At 48.5% G+C, this 21,196-nt stretch overlaps 1 protein-coding gene across 1 annotated transcript; it reads left to right on the top strand.

The window, feature by feature from the left end:
* Positions 1–3,626: 3,626 nt before the first annotated feature.
* On the top strand, positions 3,627–11,789 carry LOC142586283 (endothelin-converting enzyme 1-like). The gene is made up of 4 exons (XM_075697531.1): positions 3,627–4,003; positions 7,303–7,638; positions 8,901–9,014; positions 9,180–11,789. Exons 1-4 carry the CDS (start codon positions 3,653–3,655, stop codon positions 11,265–11,267), a joined length of 2,889 nt encoding a protein of 962 aa, XP_075553646.1. The 5' UTR covers positions 3,627–3,652; the 3' UTR covers positions 11,268–11,789.
* Positions 11,790–21,196: the final 9,407 nt, after the last annotated feature.

The following is a 21,196-nucleotide window of genomic DNA, read 5'->3' as shown; positions in this document are numbered from 1 at the left end:
GGCGTTACCTGTGGGATTTCGAATTCCTCTAGGCTATTCTCTCTTCCACTATCGTCGTGGGTACCACTGGTACTGTATAAATCTTTATAGAACTCCTCAGCCACTTGAACTATCTCATCCATATTAGTAACGATATTGCCGGCTTTGTCTCTTAACGCACACGTCTGATTCTTGCCTATTCCTAGTTTCTTCTTCACTGTTTTTAGGCTTCCTCCGTTCCTGAAAGCCTGTTCAATTCTATCCATATTATAGTTTCTGATGTCCGCTGTCTTACGCTTGTTGATTAACTTAGAAAGTTCTGCCAGTTCTATTCTAGCTGTAGGGTTAGAGGCTTTCATACATTGGCGTTTCTTGATCAGATCTTTCGTCTCCTGCAATAGTTTACTAGTATCCTGCCTAACGGAGTTACCACCGACTTCCATTGCACACTCCTTAATGATGCCTAGAAGATTGTCGTTCATTGCTGCAACACTAAGGTCCTCTTCTTGAGTTAAAGCCGAGTACCTGTTCTGTAGCTTGATCCGGAATTCCTCTAGTTTCCCTCTTACCGCTAACTCATTGATTGGCTTCTTGTGAACCAGTTTCTTCCGTTCCCTCCTCAAGTCTAGGCTAATTCGAGTTCTTACCATTCTATGGTCACTGCAGCGTACCTTGCCGAGCACGTCTACATCTTGTATGATGCCAGGGTTCGCGCAGAGTATGAAGTCGATTTAACTTCTAGTCTCACCATTCGGGCTCCTCCACGTCCACTTTCGACTAACCCGCTTGCGGAAAAAGGTGTTCATTATCCGCATATTATTCTGTTCTGCAAACTCTACTAATAATTCTCCTCTGCTATTCCTAGAGCCTATGCCATATTCCCCCACTGACTTGTCTCCAGCCTGCTTCTTGCCTACCCTGGCATTGAAGTCGCCCATCAGTATAGTGTATTTTGTTTTGACTTTACCCATCGCCGATTCCACGTCTTCATAAAAGCTTTCGACTTCCTGGTCATCATGACTGCATGTAGGGGCATAGACTTGTACCACCTTCAATTTGTACCTCTTATTAAGCTTCACAACAAGACCTGCCACCCTCTCGTTAATGCTATAGAATTCCTGTATGTTACCAGCTATTTCCTTATTAATCAGGAATCCGACTCCTAGTTCTCGTCTCTCTGCTAAGCCCCGGTAACACAGTACATGCCCGCTTTTTAGCACTGTATATGCTTCTTTTGTCCTCCTAACCTCACTGAGCCCTATTATATCCCATTTACTACCCTCTAATTCCTCCAATAACACTGCTAGACTCGCCTCGCTAGATAGCGTTCTAACGTTAAACGTTGCCAGGTTCAGATTCCAATGGCGGCCTGTCCGGAGCCAGGTATTCTTAGCACCCTCTGCAGCGTCACAGATCTGACCGCCGCCGTGGTCAGTTGCTTCGCGGCTGCTGGGGACTGAGGGCCGGGGTTTGATTGTTGTATTCATATAGGAGGTTGTGGCCCAGTACTGCACCAGGGTGGCCAATCCTGCTCTGGTGAGAGAGTGCGTTACCGGTTCTGGTCACCGGGATCAGGCCGCACTCCAGGCCTGTTTGTGCAATTTTCTCAACACACGTTTTTTTTTTCTTTTTCCGGTGGAGAATTGCGCTGCACCGGGATTTGAATCACGGTCCTTTTGCACTGGAGACGGATACTCTACCGTCCCCGCAGGAGTTAAATTAAAAATTGGAGAATGGGGTTTTGCGTGACAAAACCACTTTCTGATTATGCACGCCTTAGTGGAGGACTCCGAAAATTTCGATCACCTGGGGTTCCTTAACGTGCACCAAATTCTAAGTACACGGGTGTTTTCGCATTTCGCCCCCATCGAAATGCGGCCGCCGTGGCCGGGGTCCGATCCCGCGACCTCGTGCTCAGCAGTCTAACACCACGACCACTCAGCAACCACGGCGGGTCCCGCAGGAGTTGTACGCCTCATTTAACCTACAGTGGTGCCCAATTTGATCAGTCAAGGTGGGCCAATCTGAGCTCGGTTATACCGCATGGATGGCACTCGGCTAGAGAACCTGGTATTTATGACCTGCACATGTGTGGCCACACATAATTGAGAATATATAATTTTCTTTTAGGAGGGTTTCCGTACAGTGATAAAATGAAGGAAAAGACATTAAAAAAAAGAAAAAAAAGGGGGAATAAAAAGGAACATAACTTGTGATTTGAACTTGTGATCCTTCAATGTTGCCCGGAAAGGTAGCTCAGTCGGTTGGTTCGTCAAGCCAGCGGTTACTTTCAAGCGCCATAGCCCCTGCTCCGAGCCTCATACTTATGTGGAAAGGGGCTGGTGTTGTCCGCGACAGTCGATTTTGATTTTGGAAGGCATAATTTCTTGGAAAAATGGCCGCCAGAGGAGCAGCGTGAACTCGAGCGGCTTTAGAGACTAGGAAAACTGCCTTAAAATATTTAGACTTGAGGGGAAGCTTCGTTAACAAACTATAACACGGCAATCAGCACTCGAATATAATTATAACCCTAATAATAATTGTAAATATTCATCTCATCTATAGGATCTAAAGCGCGCGCTGTTTCTTGCCTCTGCGTGTAGTAGTTAAGAGAGCCAGTTTAAGGGCGGAGAAGAGGGAAGGAAAAGAAAGCAAACTTGCAGCGCCGTGGTTTTAAGGCGCAACCGTGGTAGAGAAACGGAAAGGCGATATAAGCATGCGTGGCCATGATACGCACACGACAAACTGCCTTACAATATTTAGACTTGAGGGGAAGCTTCGTTAACAAACTATAACACGGCAATGAGCACTCGAATACGACGAGAGAAATAATTGAGACGTGGAAAATTCCCTTGAAATAAATCTGGTTTGCGAGACAAATGCGTGTATGTATTGAATCTCTTAAAAGATGAGGGGGGAAATATGCGCTCACCGAGAGGGCGTCGTCAGCACGAGACCACCACCAGGCTCCTTACGGGGATGTCCGTATTGCATATGAGCCTCCAAATAGTGTGGTCACCGAAATGAATGCTAATCGAATGCGTGTGGATTTTACCAATAGTTCCTCAATAAAACCCGAGCATTTCTGATATTTCTTCATTTAGACCGGCCGCGGTTTCCGCCATTTCCGCGCGCCGGCGCGCGGGTGTCTTGGGGGCCACGAAGCGGCGCGCCCGGTTCCTTGCAATACTTCCAGATGGCGCTCGCCTCCGCCGCATCGCGGCCCACGCACGGAGCCGCGTTTCTACCACAAAGCCCGCCTTCGTGCATAGCGCTCGCTGCCAGCGTTTCCTTTTAAACAATAGGCTTACATACACTCCAGTGGCCGGGAAGTGTGAGAAGCAGTCAGGGATCATAGAGTGCTATATATCGTGTTCCACTCTTAAAGGCGAAGCTTAAGCGAACTCCAATTTTTTTCCTTTATCGCAAACATGGACTTCATTGTTTTTGTAAGATGGGTAAAGACTGAAATTACGATGTCTCAGAAACTCCCACAGCGGCCGAAATGCTAAATGATGTCGCGCGCGCGTGTGTGTGTGTGTGTGTGTGTGTGTGTGTGTGTGTGTGTGTGTGTGTGTGTGTGTGTGTGTGTAAAGCATTCTCTTAACCATGTCTCTGTGCTCCACAAACAGCTGCCCCCCCCCCTCGCCCGTAGCGCTTACCCTGGTTCACCATGCCGAAGCCGACCAGCAGGCGCCGGCATGCCGAGAAACATCCCCGCCAAGGGTCCAAGCCCAGCGAAAGAGGACCAGGGGTCAATCGCCACAGCGATGCTGCCTTTCCGAAGTCCACTGCGGACACCGGTGCCACCGTCATCAGCCCGCAAGGCCCCAGTGCTCATGCCTACACTGGGGCCAATGGAAAACCCAGGGACGAAGGCATGCAGTCACGGCTGTCGGCGCCGGGTTCTTCGCGTTTCGTCGCCAGTCGTCGCCAGACGCAAGATGGCGTCGGATCGGTCCGAACGACGCCATCTCTGACGGCTCCCTGCAATTCGTCGTCACCGATAAGTGCCAATGTGGAGGTGCGACTGCATTTTATTATTACTGCATAAAAGTTATACGGATACTCAAGGAGGATTTCCGCCATCGTCGCCTCCGTGATGTTCTGCATGAAGTCCATATGCGCTAAGGTCGCAGACGCGCGCCTTAAGGCCCATTCACACATGCGAGTCGCAGAGGTCGTGCGACCGTTCTGGTCGGAAGCGGCATTGGTCAAAAAGCGACGGTCGCAGGCCAGTCGCACGCTGCTCGAATTTCCAGTTTTGCGATTGCGAGTCGTAAACCCCTAAACAAATCAGCGAGGCCCCGGAAGTAGCGCACAAACACGAAACGACGTCGTTTTCGAGAGTTCTCGTTTCGAACGAGAAAGACACCCGCAGGTCACTGAGGTCGCCCTTGCAACTGTGGACGTCGGTGTTGTCGAGCTGCTGCCTGGTCGCAAACGACGGACGGTCGCGTGCTCTTCGCGACTCGCTAGTGTGAATGTGCCTTTATAGCGTAGATGCGAGCGAAAGTTTGCGTAGCGCTCGCAAGGGAGGCAAGCGCAGAGGGTGCGCGCCGTCTTCTCCCGCGCGCAGGTGGGCGAACAGAGAGATCTGCGCCCTCAGGGATGCGAGGGGGAGCGTTGCTTAATGCGCGTCTAATACTAGCTGGGGCGGCTTGCGCGGCCGCGCTCGTCCTAGCTTGCAGGTGAGCTGCGCGGGGGTCGATGGTGCTGTCTTCTCCCGAGCCCATATAATTTGCGTTAAAGCGAGAAGCAGCAAGAAGGGTGATTCACTCGCCGCTGCTACCGGTCTTCTTCCCGTCAGCGTTCTGACAGCGAGTGTCCGCGGTCATCGAGTGAGATGTGTTCGTGTTTGCCTGTGCGCGCGTGACAATATGCTTGGTAATTTAGTTAATAAGTGAATGTTTGCAGTAGTTTATGCAGCTTATAAAACGACTAATCTTGCTTTGCATAGTTGCGTAATAATTTGCTATAGCAGTCAACGCTTCGCCAGTCGGGCGCCACTGTGGCTCCGTTTCATGCGCGGGAAATACGCACAACCGGGCACAATTTGCCAGATCTGTCGCTCCAATGCAAACCGTGCCTGTACGTATACAACTCATATACGTATAAGAATCCAATATTCTAAATTCCACAATGACGATAACGGAAACGTGCTCGCGCAGTGTTCCACCAATCGGCGATCTTATTCAGCGCCGCAGTGAGATAAGGCAAAGAGGTCAGTGACGACCGGGTGCGGGGCTTGGGGACACGGAACGACAAAGTCAAAACTATGCGGACATTTTTCGAAACTACTCAGCCACCGCTATCACGACTTCAGTTAGTTAGTTAGTTAGTTAGTTAGTTAGTTAGTTAGTTAGTTAGTTAGTTAGTTAGTTAGTTAGTTAGTTAGTTAGTTAGTTAGTTAGTTAGTTAGTTAGTTAGTTAGTTAGTTAGTTAGTTCGGTCGGTCGGTCGGTCGGTCGTTCGTTCGTTCGTTCGTTCGTTCGTTCGTTCGTTCGTTCGTTCGTTCGTTCGTTCGTTCGCTCGCTCGCTCGCTCGCTCGCTCGTTCGTTCGTTCGTTCGTTCGTTCGTTCGTTCGTTCGTTCGTTCGTTCGTTCGTTCGTTCGTTCGTTCGTTCGTTCGTTCGTTCGTTCTGCTAGTTTAATATCTCAACAGCGTTAAGTATAATCACATAATGTCACAAAGCGCATTAATGTAAAAATAAATGCGTAGAGGTGAATATAAAATCGCGTCGCAACCTGCGCTCTTGCTAGGAATGTGGCTATACGAGTCATCCAGGGAACACGGTGACGTATTAGCGAAGAGTGAGTATTCGAAAATAAAATACAAAAGGCAGAGTGCCTCACTTGCCTGTTCGTTGCAAGATTGCCTATTCCTTGTAGACGTCCTGTATTTAAACACCCTAAATACACGCAAAAATTGCCGCGCGGCTGGCCGCTCGAGACATTTGATGTGTTTGTAAGCATTACACTGCATTAATAACGTAACCTATCTTTCATCTAATACCCTCCACCGAGGCGGTCTGCAAAGTAATAAAAATGTCTACGCATACAATCATCTACGGTTTATGTAAATGATGCGTAAGCATTTGCTACTAATCACCTGTTGTTTCGTCGTCGTATGCTGCTGTGTTTGGCGTAATCGTGAGAAACACCGAGAAAGAATCGCGAAAGGGAGAAGCGCGGTTGCAACACCGCAATGTTAACTGACACCAGCATGAGACGACGAAGAAAAGGCGAGTAGCTGCAATGCTCGCTGTTGTTATATGACACACCGTCACGCACCTTCAGTGGTTCTTTGTCAAGATAGCCATCGACTGGAACAATCATCCCTCGAACATTGTCCTTGACGTCGACCCTGTTAAGTCCGAAGCCGCCGTTGAGAACCTCTCCGTAAACATCAACTGCGCCCACCGCTCATGTAAAACGCTGTGCACAGGGTCCTTGAGGTATTTTCAATAAATAAGTGCTCAATCGAAGAAAGTCACGCATGAAAATACATTTAAACCTAAATACGGTAAGATATTAACTAGCAAAAACAGACCTTCGAATATAAAATAAACACAGTCGATAAATCTGTACATATTAATAAGATGAAAACATAGTTTGATGTAATGAAGACGCAGATGTTCTAGTATGGAAAGCTCAGTCAGAACGTAATTTATGAGCAACTTTTTGCTAATGATGGCAGCAACGTGGCAGGGAAGCTCGTATATGAGAAAAATGAAGCGGCAATAAGTTATCGTGCAAGCACATGGACGGGCTATTTGGAGGGCATCACCCATGCGTTGAGACATGCGCGGAAGTGCTGTGATATAAATAAATAAAACAAACTATTCGCTTCAGGCCAGCGTCGTGCTTTAAGGCCAGCGCCTGACCTTTAAGCGCGTCATATCAGCGTTGTCGCGTCTGACCTTTCTTTCTTTTCATGGCATCGACCAGTGTAACCGAATATTGAAAGACGCCGTTTTCATTCGCGCGACATACATTTAACCTTGGTCAGAACACAGCTTCAATGTAGATAGTGCCAACCTGCCGCCACGAACCTGTTGAGCCACTTTTGTATCCCCAGCACGCGCGTGGAATGGAACCATCGTCCCGCTTTCATCGCTCACTTTGCAGATTCCATCAACTTCAATTAAGACTGCCGTGCACCATGCCGTTAACTGTTTCTGCGTATGTCGCATTTCTTTAGACAACTTCACTTTGTGGTGTCTTCATGCTTTGAGAGCTTTCCAAATAAATTAATAAGGTAACGGCGCATTATGCCGCTACCAAAGCAATACACACATAAAAAAAAAAAAACGCCCGCGCAGCTGACGTCACCCAGCCCCGAGTTCCAGCCTCAACAGCAACCCGTGCCCGCGGTGGCGTCGGCTCAATCGTCGCCACTGGGCGGCCTGTCCCCGAGATTCGACGTGGCCACGGGAGTACGCGCGAACCTCGCGAACGCCAGTGTCGTCGACACCTGGCTAGAACCCCGCGCGCCTCCCATTGGTGTTTCGGACGAGCTCCGGGAGAAACCCGCCGAGACGCCGGCAGCAGCGCAGGCTAGTGCGGCTGCCGCAGCGGAGCTCGAGCAGCAGGCGCCCAGCCAACAGTCCCCGCAGGTCAAGATGCGCGGCGACATTTCGGCGGCCGAAGCGGTTGTGGTAAGGCAGCATGGACACGTTCTCGTAAAACTGATAATGTCTGCACTACTGACTCCGCTTAGGTCACATTAACTTGTGAAAATGTCACTGATCTTATTATCATTACTATTATTATTATTATTAGTAGTAGTAGTAGTAGTAGTAGTAGTAGTAGTAGTAGTAGTAGTAGTAGTAGTAGTAGTAGTAGTCGTAGTACCACCACTCGTACCATCCTTTCTGTAACTCTAACGGACCACCAGTTATCTGTCTTACACGTTACATATCCTGTTCAGGTCCAATTTGCCCTCATAATATCAACGCTAGATTATCCGCCACCCCCCGTTGTTCTCTGACCCGCACCGCTCTCTTCCTCTCGCTTAACGTTATGCCTAATTTGTTTTGTTCCATCGCATGTTGCGCGGTCCTTAACTTGTTCTCAAGCTTTTTTGTTAGCGTACAAGTTTACAAGTACATGTGTTATTATGTGGAATATGTTAGCTTTAGGCATGTTAGTATAGAGCATCTTAGTACAGGGCAGCTTATGTCTACTAGAACAACAATATTCTGTCAACGTCACCTGGTTCCATAGCATGTAGATAAATGCGGTCAAAACGCACAGATAATGAACAACACACCTGAACAAGAAAGTACAGCACTCATTCACACAAGAAAGAGCATCAAGGCATTAAAGAGAAAGAGACTCCAGAAAGAATTCCTACTGATTAAGCTCTCCACTTATACGTTAGTGGTTTCCTTATAAACACTTGAGGAGGGACTCTCCAGAGACAGGCATGGACAGGCACTGCATAACCATGGTATTCCTAAGCCATAAAAAAAATACCATTGCGTAAGTGCGGTTCCTGTTCTTTGACGATGAGTTGCAGATTTTATCGTACGTGTTAGTTTTCTAAAGCACAATGGGCCCCCCATTTGGTATACATATAAAAATTTCAGGGTAATTGTCTTGTGCTCTTAACAAAATTGGAAAAAAGGGGTGGCGAATGAGCTATATGGAAGACGATTTATGTTGGATACATCGTCGCGGAAGACACCGTATGACAGACACCGTAGACACCGACTTGATCTCGTCGAGGTTATTACAGTATTATATGATGGTGCGTTATGGGAACAGGATGACACCGCATCCCTAGATCATTTGCTTATTCCTTACAGCTAGTTTGCTTTTTAATTGAAAACGTAGAAGAGCGACGCTAAAGCACCATTGTGGCATGCAAACCTGTTCTCGCGCTCAACACTGACGTGCTGCCAACCCGTGCTTACAGGGCAGCCGAAGCAACCACGGACACGCTACCAAAGCCAAGACCTCATTTGCTGTCCCAACCAGGAAGCACGCTGCTGCGGAACTGTACCTTGCCTTGGAGAATCTCGGAAAATTTGTGAGTTGCGTCATGCACTGCGTAACATCCTACGCGGCATCGAAGCTTGCGCTTGAAGCAGGGTCAGACGTTGATGCGTGTAGGCAGACAATCGGCGAACTTCACTTGCCGAGCAGGAGAGGTACTGGTTGATCTAATCGTAATTTCCGATAACCTTTCTTGCAGGCAGAGACGACTCCGGAGCCAGGGACGTCAAGACCAAAAAATTTCCCGACAAGGAAGCTAATCGCATTCACCGTGGCATGTGTTGGCGTTAGCGTGCTCTTCATGTTTGCCGTGTTAGTGGTCATCGCGAAGAAGCCTATTGCGGTGGCCTCCAACCTATGCCGAACCAAAGACTGCGACGAGCACTTGACGCTGCTCACCAGCCGCCTCGACCCGAAGCTCGACCCTTGCGAGGATTTCGCTGCCTTCGTGTGTTCTGCGTGGCGGGTGTCGCGGACGCACAAGGAACAAGCAAGATCGGTCATAGATGACCTACGCTTCAGCTGGTACGACCGCTTCGACAACACCTTGAGAAGGGGCGCGCTAAGCCTTACCGCGGCAAGGAAACCACGCGCAATGTACACCATGTGCCGGCACTACTTCCCTGCAAATCTGTCGCAGATGGCCTTAATATTCAACCACATCAAACAGTACAATCTGCAATGGCCGGAGCCACCCACGAAGCCACAGGATCCGTTGAGTATGCTCGTCTTGCTGAGCTACAAGTGGGAGCTGCAATTCTGGATCACGGTCAACATGCTGGAACATTCCCTCAGCGGCAAGCGACGCATCCTAGTCAGACCGGGTCTGTACCTATCGATTCTGCTTAACCAACACCAGGCGGTCGCGCAGTCCTATGTCCAGTACTGGAAGCAATACCTGGTATTCTTGCATCCGAATGCCAGCACTCGCCCATATGTAAACGAGAAGCTTGTCAACGAGATACTCAGGATTGAAGAAGACGTGCTCAACAGCTTGCACGCCGTGGCCGCGTCGCCTCGCAAGAGCCCCGCGTTGTTTTCGTTCGGCAAAGTGCACGTCTACGTTCCGAACGCTTCCGTCACCCTGTGGCGCGAGGCATTCCAGAGAGGCTTGTCGCTGCAGCCGGCGCTAACCGACGACGACGAGATTGCCGTTAGCGACGTATCGTACATCAGGACGGTCTCTGAGCTACTGGGCAAGTACAGTGAAGTGCAGATCAACATGCACATAACGTGGCTGGCTCTGCAGTATTACGCCCCCGTAGCCGACTACTCCGTCCTCGTGGGCTATTACGGCAGCAGAGAGAAGGCGAAAGAGTACCTGCCAGCTTATTGTGCGCACAAGACAGAGGCCGCTTACAAGGTGCTCATACTGGCCCTCGGCTTCTACGCCCGGTTCACTGACCAAGACCGAACGGCGATCGACGCCGGCTTTCAAAGCCTTGTCTTGGCAGCGGTGCGAAAGATCAACAGCGCCCGCTGGATGGGCGACGAGGAAAGGGTGAGGGCTGCCGACAAGGTCGCCTCCATAGGGATGGCCCTCTGGCCGCCACAGTCTTTGCTGGACAACGACATGCTTGAGCGACTTTACGCCAACTTTCCCGAGAAAGCGCCGTCGTTTGCCCAATTCTGGATCCAGGCGCTGCAAGCTGCAGCCCGAATGAACAGGACGCCGGAGTTCAGCGAGGCGCTTCTGCTGCTCGGGAGCCACTTCTCGACGTATGCCGACTACGACTACATATCAAACGTAGTGCGAGTGGCGATGGGCGCCGTGGCAAAGCCAGCGTACTACAGCCATGGTACCAAGGGCATGTTGTATGGCGGCCTGCTCTTCCTCGTGGCTTTGCAGCTAGTCAGGGCCATCGACGACGAAGGGATCAGGTGGGCGCCCAAAGGTAGCGCGCTCGGCGACCCCACCTTTTCGGCTCCTGCGTTAGAGGCGTACAGAGCCAGGTCGCAATGCCAGCACGGCGCCGATGACAGCGGGAGCGCGTTTCCCGATGTGCCTGCACTGGAGATCGCCTACTCCGCGCTGCAGGAATCGCGCTTTCAAAACGAGAGTGAACCCACAGCCCTCAGCGAGGATCTGCCGGAACTGAAGGTTTTCTTCATGACGGTATGCTACCTGGCATGCGCTAGCCCCGGTGGCAGAAGCAGCATCGCTGCAGATTGCAACAAGGTCGTTCGCAATTCCTGGGCTTTCGCCGATGCGTACAGATGTGCAAAGGGCAGCAAAATGAACCCGGAGAAAAAATGTTCGTTCTTCGCGTCACCTCTCGCCTACTAGTGCGCTCGTTTATGTACAGTTAGTGCCATATCGCATGTTTAAATGTGCCGCCGTGGTTTTGCGCTCTGTCATGGACGTTATATGCGCTACTTTCGTTTCTGTATATTCTGCTTCGGTTCTGTATATCTTGTAAGCTTTCCTGCGTGCCAATTATGCTGCCCATATCTCTTGTGAGGCAGTATTTGGCTGGATGTCGTGAATTTTGATGAAACTTTTGCATTCAGTTTGCAGCGTTTACAAGAACTTCAGTGATGTGGTTTTGTATATTAATTTGTGACATCAGCCGAGCCCATGCAGTTCATGAGTGGTCGATGAACCATTCCTCTATACTGTCACGTGTTTCGCTTGTATTGACTCATCTGAGGAAACGTTCACATTATTGTATTCTTTTTATTCGTATACTTATGGGAACGTTGCCATAAGTCCGGTTAACCGCGGACTGACGCTGTGGAGTCGTAAGATCCTGTATCTCTGCTCATGTTGACACCGTTCCACGTAGTAAATGTGTTGTTTTGTGTTCTAGTGACTGTGTTGTTTTGTAGGTGTATATAAGGTAATTAATATAGGTGCTTCGATTGTTTTTGCCGGTGTCCCGCTTCAAAAAGCGATGGCAGTTCAAGCTGTTCTAGCACTGCACTGCGTGTCATCGATTAGATTATAAACTTCACGGGAAAACGCAACTATATGCCATACCTTTACATGTTCACTCGCTCCTTGCAAGGGATGTTTAAGCTCGAGGTTGGGCGTGTGTTTAACTCTCGCTACATAGTCACGCCACAAGGCAGGATACATGCGGCGAAACTATCTTCTCGTAAATGCGTCCGCAATTGGCCATCGCCGCATCGACTGCCTCGTTTTCACACCAGCCGGAACACTGATCAATGAGCAAAGGTCCTTGCGTGAGAAGCTTTGGGAATTGGCTCATTTTAAAAGATTTCTATTTAGAACGTTTTTCTGATGCCAATTCGCGCTGCTGCAGCAACTGATAGATCCCAGTGTAGAGCTCGATAAAAAGCAATGAAATCGCCACCCAAGCACACCGTACAGATGGTTAACCAGCGAAGCTGAAACGTGGTCTCTGTGTTTATGACTGGGTTAATTCTGACGGTACATTAAACGACGGCTTGGTAGGCTGCCGAATCCTCGGTACACATCTGCGGCGTGCACGAGCCTGTTGTGCCCGGGCTGCAGCAACCGCACGGCGCAGACCAGCTTGTTCCCTGTTCGGCTCGCGGCGTTGCTGATCGAAAGCTGCCTGTTCCTCGGGAGTGTGGATGCTGTGTGGCCCACTCATTTCAGAGCCGTAGAGAAACTGCTGCGCATGCGCTCGGCTGCGACAGAGAGCAACGACAACAGCACAGGCGCAGCCAATCGTGCGCCTCTCCATTCTTCTTTTCGCACATGAGCATGGGGTCGCGCCAGAGGCGTTTACGGCGTACAGGCGACAGACTGACTGGCGGACGGAAGGACGCATCGGCTAGCTATGTACAGCTTCGTTGTAGAAGGGCTGTGGTATAGGCTATAAGTACTTGTAGAATGCTCCGAACGCGCTATACTGGGCAACAAGAGCGCAGGCCGAAAGAAACACACTACATGTGAATAAGCGTCAAGCTGACGCTGAACCCAGTTTGCACAATACCGATATGAGTTACTAAGACTGCTTGCTGACCATTGACGTACTCAATTACTGTTTGGTTAAAATAAACTGTGGTCAGTTCTCGCTTGTCCATGTCTTGCGTGTCCTTTCGGCGCGTTCTTGTTCCTCAATAGCGGTTTTTCAATACAACGGCGAAATGCAAAGAAATTCAAATATGCATAGAGGTGCAAATCGTGATTTACCAGGTTGAAGAAAGGAATGGTGCGCACCACTCTGCTGGCAGTGCAAGTTTCTCAAAAGTGTCGCCAGGTGAAGTGCGCACCGCTGCGACCGGGCTGTTGTCGAATCGTGCAAGAGAAGGGTAGCTTTGTGCATCGTGTGCTATATATGCTAGGCATGTGCAATGAACAACGACTACGTTCCTCTACTACCACTTTTGAGACAGACCTTTTTTGCATGGCCAATTCACCAGCCATCGCCGCTGAGGCCGACAAAGGCGATGGTACCATTCCTAAAGGTGTCAATCTTGCACACGGCTTTAATAATGACTGGTGGACCGGGTATGTGGCTACAGCTGCAAATGACAATCCAAATTGTTTTAAGAGAATTTTCGTGGGCAAGGCGAACGCGTTCGCGAGCTTTTCTTTTTTTTTTCTTGTTGTCCTCTTTTCATGCGCGAGTCACTACTCTGCAACTACGCTAGACCAACAGTCTCGACCCACACTTTAGTTAAACCAGCACAAGCATCGTAGTTTGGTACACTGTTGCAAATAAGAGTGGGATTTTTAAAATTTGCTACGCACATCTTTGCATCGGTGGAGATGCAAGCTTTTGTAAGAAGATTTTGCTGCGGACATGTCCCGCAGCGACAGACACCATTAAACGCAGCACCAACCCTACTATTAATATCAACACGCCCGAGCAGTGGGATGCTGTGCTGCTCAGCGCATGGCCGCAGAACCAACTCTGGGCAGTCCGGCTGGCCGACGACGGAGCCAGACTCAAGGTCTGGCGGCTACCTGAGGAAGGGGAACTCCGGTGGGGCTAATCTCCCGAGCACGTCCGCCTTTACTCAAGCAAGGACATTTAATAAAGTTCTCTCTCTCTCTCTCTCTGATAGTATATTGCGTGATCTCGGATTATTTAATGAAATACATTTTTGAGGTTACAGCATTGCCAATAAGAACACTGCCTGTACAATTACGAATTATAAGCTGCCTTTACAATCACAAAGATGATTAAAAAATCCCATTTCTGGAATACAAAAGGAAGTGCCAGTCGCACCTTGTACTGTGGCACGTTGAACCGGAGAGAAAAAGATATTAGTAACAAAAGACATGGAGCGACGCCGCCTTGTATTTCTTACACCAGCGCCATTAATTTTTACAGCATCGGCTATGGGCCGACTAACTGTATGGCAAAAAAGAAAAAGGGTTATGTTGCACTTAAAAGTAAGCAAAGAATCAACTTACAATTGTTGGGAGCTCCCTCTTCACAACAGCGGCCCAAGTAGACAAAAACATTTTGAAATCATTAACGCCGCACTGACGTAATGGCGGAACAGAAAGCTGCTTGAAAAAGAAAAACAGCAGAGTTTATCAAAAGTTTGGCTAACTGCGTCACTACTTCTTTATTCTTTTATATAGACCCTAGCAGAAGAACAGAGATCAGAAAAGATACCGTGCGGCGCCGGTCATTGGAATTCATTCACGTCAAAAGATTCACTGACGATAACGATACTCCCTAATGCGAAATTTGAGCGCAGCTGTATAAATATCTTCATTTCGTTTGTCAATACCTTGTCTTATGTTCATATAAACACAGGGTTTACATTAGGAAGAAAGCGCTCTGAATAGCGTAGCTGGCGCGGACAATATGTTCCGTGCGGCAGACTGCAAACGGAGTTAATCGGGAGATCGCGAAAGGCAGTGCGTGGGTGAAGCGTGGGCAGCCGCCGCAGACAGACTTCCGCTCATGCAGCGCTTTGTTTCCATACAGACGACGCGCGCTATTCTGACGCCATATCGCAGTCATCGCCGCCGCACAGCCCGTCTCGCGCGGCACTGCGCTTTCACTGTTGCATCCTTCTCCACTTTCCTCCTTGCGTTGTCTCCGCTCTCCCTCAAGTGAGAGGTTACTTTCTTCGCTCCTCGGTGATCTCCGCGTTCACTCTTTCGCTCTGCTCGTTTGCTCGGTCACGCCGCCGACGCCGAAGCATGTCGACGCTCAACGCAGGAATGGGCGCTTGAGAGCTGCACTCTAAAATTGGTTGAAATAGTGTTAATTCGTGCAGAAGCGTGCTCCGTAGGTCAGCACGGTACCCCACCAAATGTAAGTCTTGGCTTTGTTAATATTGTAACGAACAGTTCAAGGAGTTCAGCCACAGTTATTTATTGTGGGCTAACTTGTGCTCGGGGAGTAAAAAATGGTCAGGCTTAGCTTGGTTATGCCAGGAATGCGTTGCATATTGCGCGGTCAGGTGGTGGCTGCGGCCGCGCGCGACCGCGCCAGTTGGGGCCCAGCTTTTCCTCCGTGACGTCACGCGCCGGCGCAGCGCCCCTAGCTGGAGGAGCGGGAGTCAGGTGGTGGCTGCGGCCGCGCGCGACCGCGCCAGTTCGGGCCCAGCTTTTCCTCCGTGACGTCACACGCCGGTGCAGCGCCCCTAGCGGGAGGAGCGGGAGTCAGGTGGTGGCTGCGGCCGCGCGCGACCGCGCGAGTTGGGGCCCAGCTTTTCCTCCGGCTGTCGTGACGTCACGTCACGTGGTTGCGCTAAAGGTCAATGGTGGCTGCCCGGCCGCGCCCAAGGGCTGAACTGAGTGATTGCAATATGCAACGCATAATAAAAAGATGACTACCGTGTTCCAAAGAAGAGATAGGAATGCCTTCTTCTCTATTGCTCTCGGGCGCCGCTTCACCTCTTCTTTTTCTTGTATATCCCCAACAACGGTCACATACGATGCGAGTGCGTGCGGCATATGCACGTGCAAGTATGTCTTCGTCCTTTTCACCAATACGACGTTGTCCTCTTGGAGGGCGCACGAACCTGCTCGAATTGTCTAAAGATATGGTTTCTGCCTTGTATCAATATGGTCGATGTCGATTTATACTGATTTTGCTGAATCCAATGGACCTAACATTTTAGAGCTTTAAGTCTTGATTCTTATGACGAAAAGAATGAGAATGCGCAATAACAATGACTCCGAAGTCCATAAGATTATTTTTTTTTCTTTAACCCAGTACATTGTCCACTTCCACAACTATACAATACCATGACGGTAGGCTTTCGCGCACAAAAGCAGAGAACGAAGAATGGAGACTAGCCAGACACAAACGATCGTGCTTGTCCAGTCTTGTGTTTGTCTTGTGCTTGTCTTGTGCTTGTCTTGTGCTTGTCTTGTGCTTGTAGCGTCTGTCAACTAGACAAGCTGGTGCTAACAGTCGCCCAAGCCCGTACAATGTCATAGGGATTTTAATGCCAGGAATGCTCGTCCCGCATTTTCTCGTCGATCCTCAGTGTACCTAAAGTGTACCCCAGTGAATTGGCAAGCCCGTTGAGGGCATCATTCGTTGGTTATGACATCGGTGTAGCTTACACCAGCACTTTTATGTTTAAACTCGGGCAAACTCAGCGCCACCTGAGCGAGCGACCTGGTTACGTTGAACATGCGCTGTATCGCTGTCGACGTATGTAGTCGCGGCCAGATGACACCGAAAAACAATGTAGGTTGTGAAATAAAGATTGTTTAGGGATGACGCAGCGGTGATTCATAAATCCTTAAGAACGTCTGCACTGTCAAAAGCCGGAACCTGCAGGAAAGAGGAGGAACACGGGATTCTAGATAAAGAATAGAATTTGCAGCAAATTTAGGAAGACCTAAACACAGACCTAATGCTTCTTTTGCTAAGAGGATTAGAGGACGGGATATGTAGGCTGGAACTCCAGAGAAGAGCACGCAACCAAATTCTAATACAGGGCGAAGGTACATACGATATATCATTAGGAGTGTATCTCTTCTAAATCCTATTCGACGACTGCTCAGCCTACGCATATGCCAATTGCACGGGTACCTTTTCCAGTCACATGATCTGTGTGTGAGCGCCAGTTGAGAGAGGCGTTATAAATAATTGCGAGGTATTTAACAGATTCCACCTGTGGTATGTCTTGAAGGCGGTAAGACAATGAAATGTGCACTATGTCACGTATCGGAAAAACGAGAACAGCACATTTGCTGGCATTGAGTGTGAAGTGACTAACATCTAACCACCTCTCCAGATCATAAAGGTAAGTTTTCAAGCGTTGGTATAGCGTGTGGATGTCGTTTGCAGATGCAAAAAACGAAATATCGTCTGCATAAACATAAGTAATTATTTCTTAATGACAAGGTAGTGGTGCTCATGAGAATATTAAAAAGCAGCGGGGAAAGAACTGACCCTTGCGGTACGCCTCTCGTCTGTTTGTGTTTAGAAGAAGAAACGCCACTTTCGTAGCAATAGAATTCTCTTTCACCTAAGAATGACTGAATCCACGCTACTATATACCCAGCAACAGCGTAGGAAGTTAACCGATTGACCAATACAGTGCGCTCCGCAGTGTCGTATGCTTTAGCGATATCGAGCGTCACTAAGGCAGCGTATTGCTTATAACGTCGAGAGAGTTGTATTCGGCTTTCTAAGTCGACGTGGGCATGCATGCCAGATGGAGCAGCCGGCCCTGAAACCAATCTGACAGGGACTAAGAATGGAATTATCATTAATAAATTTCATGATATGACTGTGAAGAAGCCTCTCAATGAATTTTACTACGTTTGATGTAAGCGCAATGGGCCTAATATTCTCCAATACATACCTTCCTTGTTGTTTTTTAAGCATCAATATTACTTTGGCGAGCTTCCAGTGCAACGGAATCCAAGCATATTTAATTGAATCATTCACCAGGTCTAAAAGAACGTTAGGCGATTCCTGTAACAATATTTTTAACATTGCATTGGTGACACCATCAGGGCCAGGAGCTGAATTCGGTAAACATGGTGCAGTCTCATTTAGTTCAGCTAAGGAAATTGGAGAAAAGCCATCCCAAGGATCTAATGTAGAATGAATAGCCGGAAGCCTGGCCGTAAATCGATTTTCTAAGCCTTCGGCAATCTCTTCTAGGGAGGCGCTCAGTTCCTGCGGGGTCAAAGCAATTGACTCTAATGTTAAGGGTGTTGGTAGCACCTTCCTAGCACGAAGGAATGCAAATAAAGCACGCTTGTTTTTTGAATTAGATAGATAATCGTAATGTCTAATATTGTATTCCTCTTTGGCTCGATTAACAGTACGCTTAAATACACCAGCATGAAACTGATAATTTTTCCAATTTGTCGGGCACTGTTATGCAGAAGCATTTTCCAAGCGGCCTTTCTTTTTCTATAATCCCACGTACACTGATCATTCCACCAACGACAAGCGGTGCCTTTAGCCGAAGGGATGACAAATTCAGCTTGCTTCCGGGAATCCTCTAGAATTGAGCAAATGGTTGAAGCGATTTCCTTGTCATTGGCATTGGCAAGTTTCGAAACGGCAGAACGCAAGAAAGTCTTAAATTTTGTATGGTCCACAAATGTGCATGCCTGGTATTCTAAAGATGTTATTTGACAATTGATTTCAAATGACACAGGAAAATGATCACTGTTGGTTGCTGAGTCAAGGGCTACCCACGACAAAACCTTGATGCCAGCGCCACAAAATGTCAACTCTAACACTGAACGGAAGGGTCCTCTAGCAAACGTTACTTGTCCTGCGTTCTGACATGAAAGGTGACTATCAATAGTCCACTCCCAAAGTCGCTTACCACACAAATCTGTTTTTAGCCCCCACGACACGTGATGCGAATTAAAATCTCCTACAAACAAAATGTCTTTTCTACAGGCAGCCACAGCCCTATCAAGTTGACGTGTACTTTGCACACCGCTGGGGGAAATAAGCATTTATAATTGAAAATGGATGGTATCCTGGGAGACATAAATCTGTGGCCATCATAAATCTGTGACTGTGGCCAAATTTCACAGTCGCAGTCCATGATTTGAAAAGAAATTTTTGCCTTGTGACAAATTTTACTGGAAACAAGTATCATTAATCCTCCATCTCGCGAGTCTCTATATAATTGGAAGGACCGAAAACCAGCCGCCACCGACGAAGAACGCACGTGACGTCACTACACTGACCCTTTAAAACTAACATGCCGGGGATGACGACGCCGCCTTTGACGAAGATAGGTCCTCCTATGGAAACGTTGGCCAGCCTTTCTGAGGCACCTTTTCCCAGTTTACAAACTTTATACCACAATTCCAGCGATGGATGATGCATCGATGTTTGAGTCCCATTTCTCGGAATGAAGTACTGATCATCGTTTTCGTTCTTTGTTTACAGTCAATTTCGTATGTTCGCCGCTGATTCTTAAGTTCGCCGGTGAAGTAACTATCCCGTATGAGATAATACACACTACAATTTTCACTTCTAGAAAGGTTATTCTATCCAGGGAGAAGTTGCGTTTAATCGCAGAGCCCACGCTTCAAAAAATTTCATCGGGAGTGTATTAGCACGCTGTCACGAAGTACTTTTGACCTTCGCAACACCGTTAGATTCAGCTGCTATATCTGCCTTTGTAGTAACGCGTCGTAAATCTAATTCGAGCTTCCTTGAATTTTTTTTTAACCGCGCACGCCCATGTACACCCAAGCTGTGGTTGAAGTCGTCAGAAGTAGCTCCCTTGCGTCATACAAATGTAATCGCGTTATACTCGTAGAAGCACTATGTTTATTCCCCATGTTTTTTTTTTCATGTAGGTTTCCTTTCGCGCTGCACAAGTAATCTGTACCTCCGAAGACCGGCACCCTACTGTGTGCTATGCGGTAGCCGCCATGTAGAAAGAGGTAGAAGGGCGCGGTGGCGCGCGCATTAAGGCCACGAGATTGTGGAAGAAGAACGGCGTCGATTCGAGGCGGTCGAGCGAGCAAGCAAGCCCGAGGACGTTCCTTCATGCACCTCGGCAGCATCACTACACAAGTAAGAAATGCGGACAACACGTCAGCGTTCTCGCTTTCCTGCAGCGTGTTAGCTCTCGTGTGCCTAACTGCAAGCTGCAGGAAGCGCTCCTTCCGAGCGCCTATATGCAGTCACGCGGCCCTAGCTCGACTCTTATCTAGGCCCTGGTATTCATACATGCCCTTCATATGCTACTGTCCCATAGCCGTTTTTATGCAGTCGGTATATTATAACAACAGGGTTGGTCAAGAAGGTGGGTAACAAGGTGGGTTAGCTGAACCGCGCGAAACGTTTTTTTTTTTTTTTTCTCAACGCCCGAAGTAAGTCTGCGCTCTGGGAACATCACAGTCGGGGGCTCTAGATTAGTTTTGAACTGTGATAATCTCTTTTAACGCTCATTGAGATCACAGCACTCAGCCGCTCACTCGGCTCTCATCGAAATGCGGGCCACGCAGTCGGTAGTCGGACCCGCGACCTTTCCGCTCTGCATCAGAATGTCGTAGCCGCGCAACCATCACGGCGCGTAGCCTCGCTGCGCTTAAGTTCCAGTTAAAAGAGAAAATGTGCGCTAATATATTCCGCTTAGCTCGAACCTATATAAATTACGCAGTGCGATGACCCGCATACATTGTTATAGGTAAAACGAGTGTGAAACGACGATCCGGATAAGTGTTGCAGGTGTGCGGAACACTGTTCTAGATAACAGTGGCTATTTCATGAGATTAGAGGTATTAAAAGTAATTGGTACGTGTTTCTATATATTGTGCTATTTTATTCGGAATGCCCTTACATTTAGATCAGTTGAATATATTTGAAAATATTTTTCGGCGTATATCTACAACCCACGTGGGACAAGCTTAAGTGTGTGTCAGCACAACACAGACGCCGCTAATGTGATGGAAAAGCCTGCTACCATTGTATTTTGCTTAAACATTTCTTTAGCATAAAAACATCGTTATTGTTCTCCCGAAGCTGTGCAGCCAAAACAAGAAATTACACCGGCGAGACGCAAACCATCAAGCGCTTTTAGCAAATAACTCCAGCGAAAAGGTTTTCAGGATGGATGCAGCTTCACAGCTGTAGTCGTGAGAGTGCTAGAGCAGTGCGAATGTTCAAGTCGACGCTTTCGCGTGAGTTTTCGCTGGTTCCAAGCGAATAAAATGTGACCATGGAAGGCGGGGAACATATATACAGAGTGATAACCACTGTATAGCGTCACTTTATACACGATCCCCCTGCGCATCCTGTCAAGGCATTCGTCAGCTATACACGACCTGGAAATATGACCGTACAAAAACGTGTCCGCTCG

Source organism: Dermacentor variabilis, chromosome 6 (assembly GCF_050947875.1).
Source record: "Dermacentor variabilis isolate Ectoservices chromosome 6, ASM5094787v1, whole genome shotgun sequence".
Classification (NCBI taxonomy): domain Eukaryota; kingdom Metazoa; phylum Arthropoda; class Arachnida; order Ixodida; family Ixodidae; genus Dermacentor; species Dermacentor variabilis.
Note: the sequence above shows the minus strand (reverse complement) of the source record. Positions and strands in the feature narration are given on the sequence as shown.

Excerpts from the sequence above, each read along its gene's own strand:
- LOC142586283 (XM_075697531.1), top strand. The coding sequence starts at position 3,653 with ATGCCGAAGCCGACCAGCAGGCGCCGGCATGCCGAGAAACATCCCCGC. Across the intron at positions 4,004-7,302 it reads CGATAAGTGCCAATGTGGAG|CTGACGTCACCCAGCCCCGA; the intron begins GTGCGACTGCAT and ends ACGCCCGCGCAG. Across the intron at positions 9,015-9,179 it reads TGGAGAATCTCGGAAAATTT|GCAGAGACGACTCCGGAGCC; the intron begins GTGAGTTGCGTC and ends CCTTTCTTGCAG.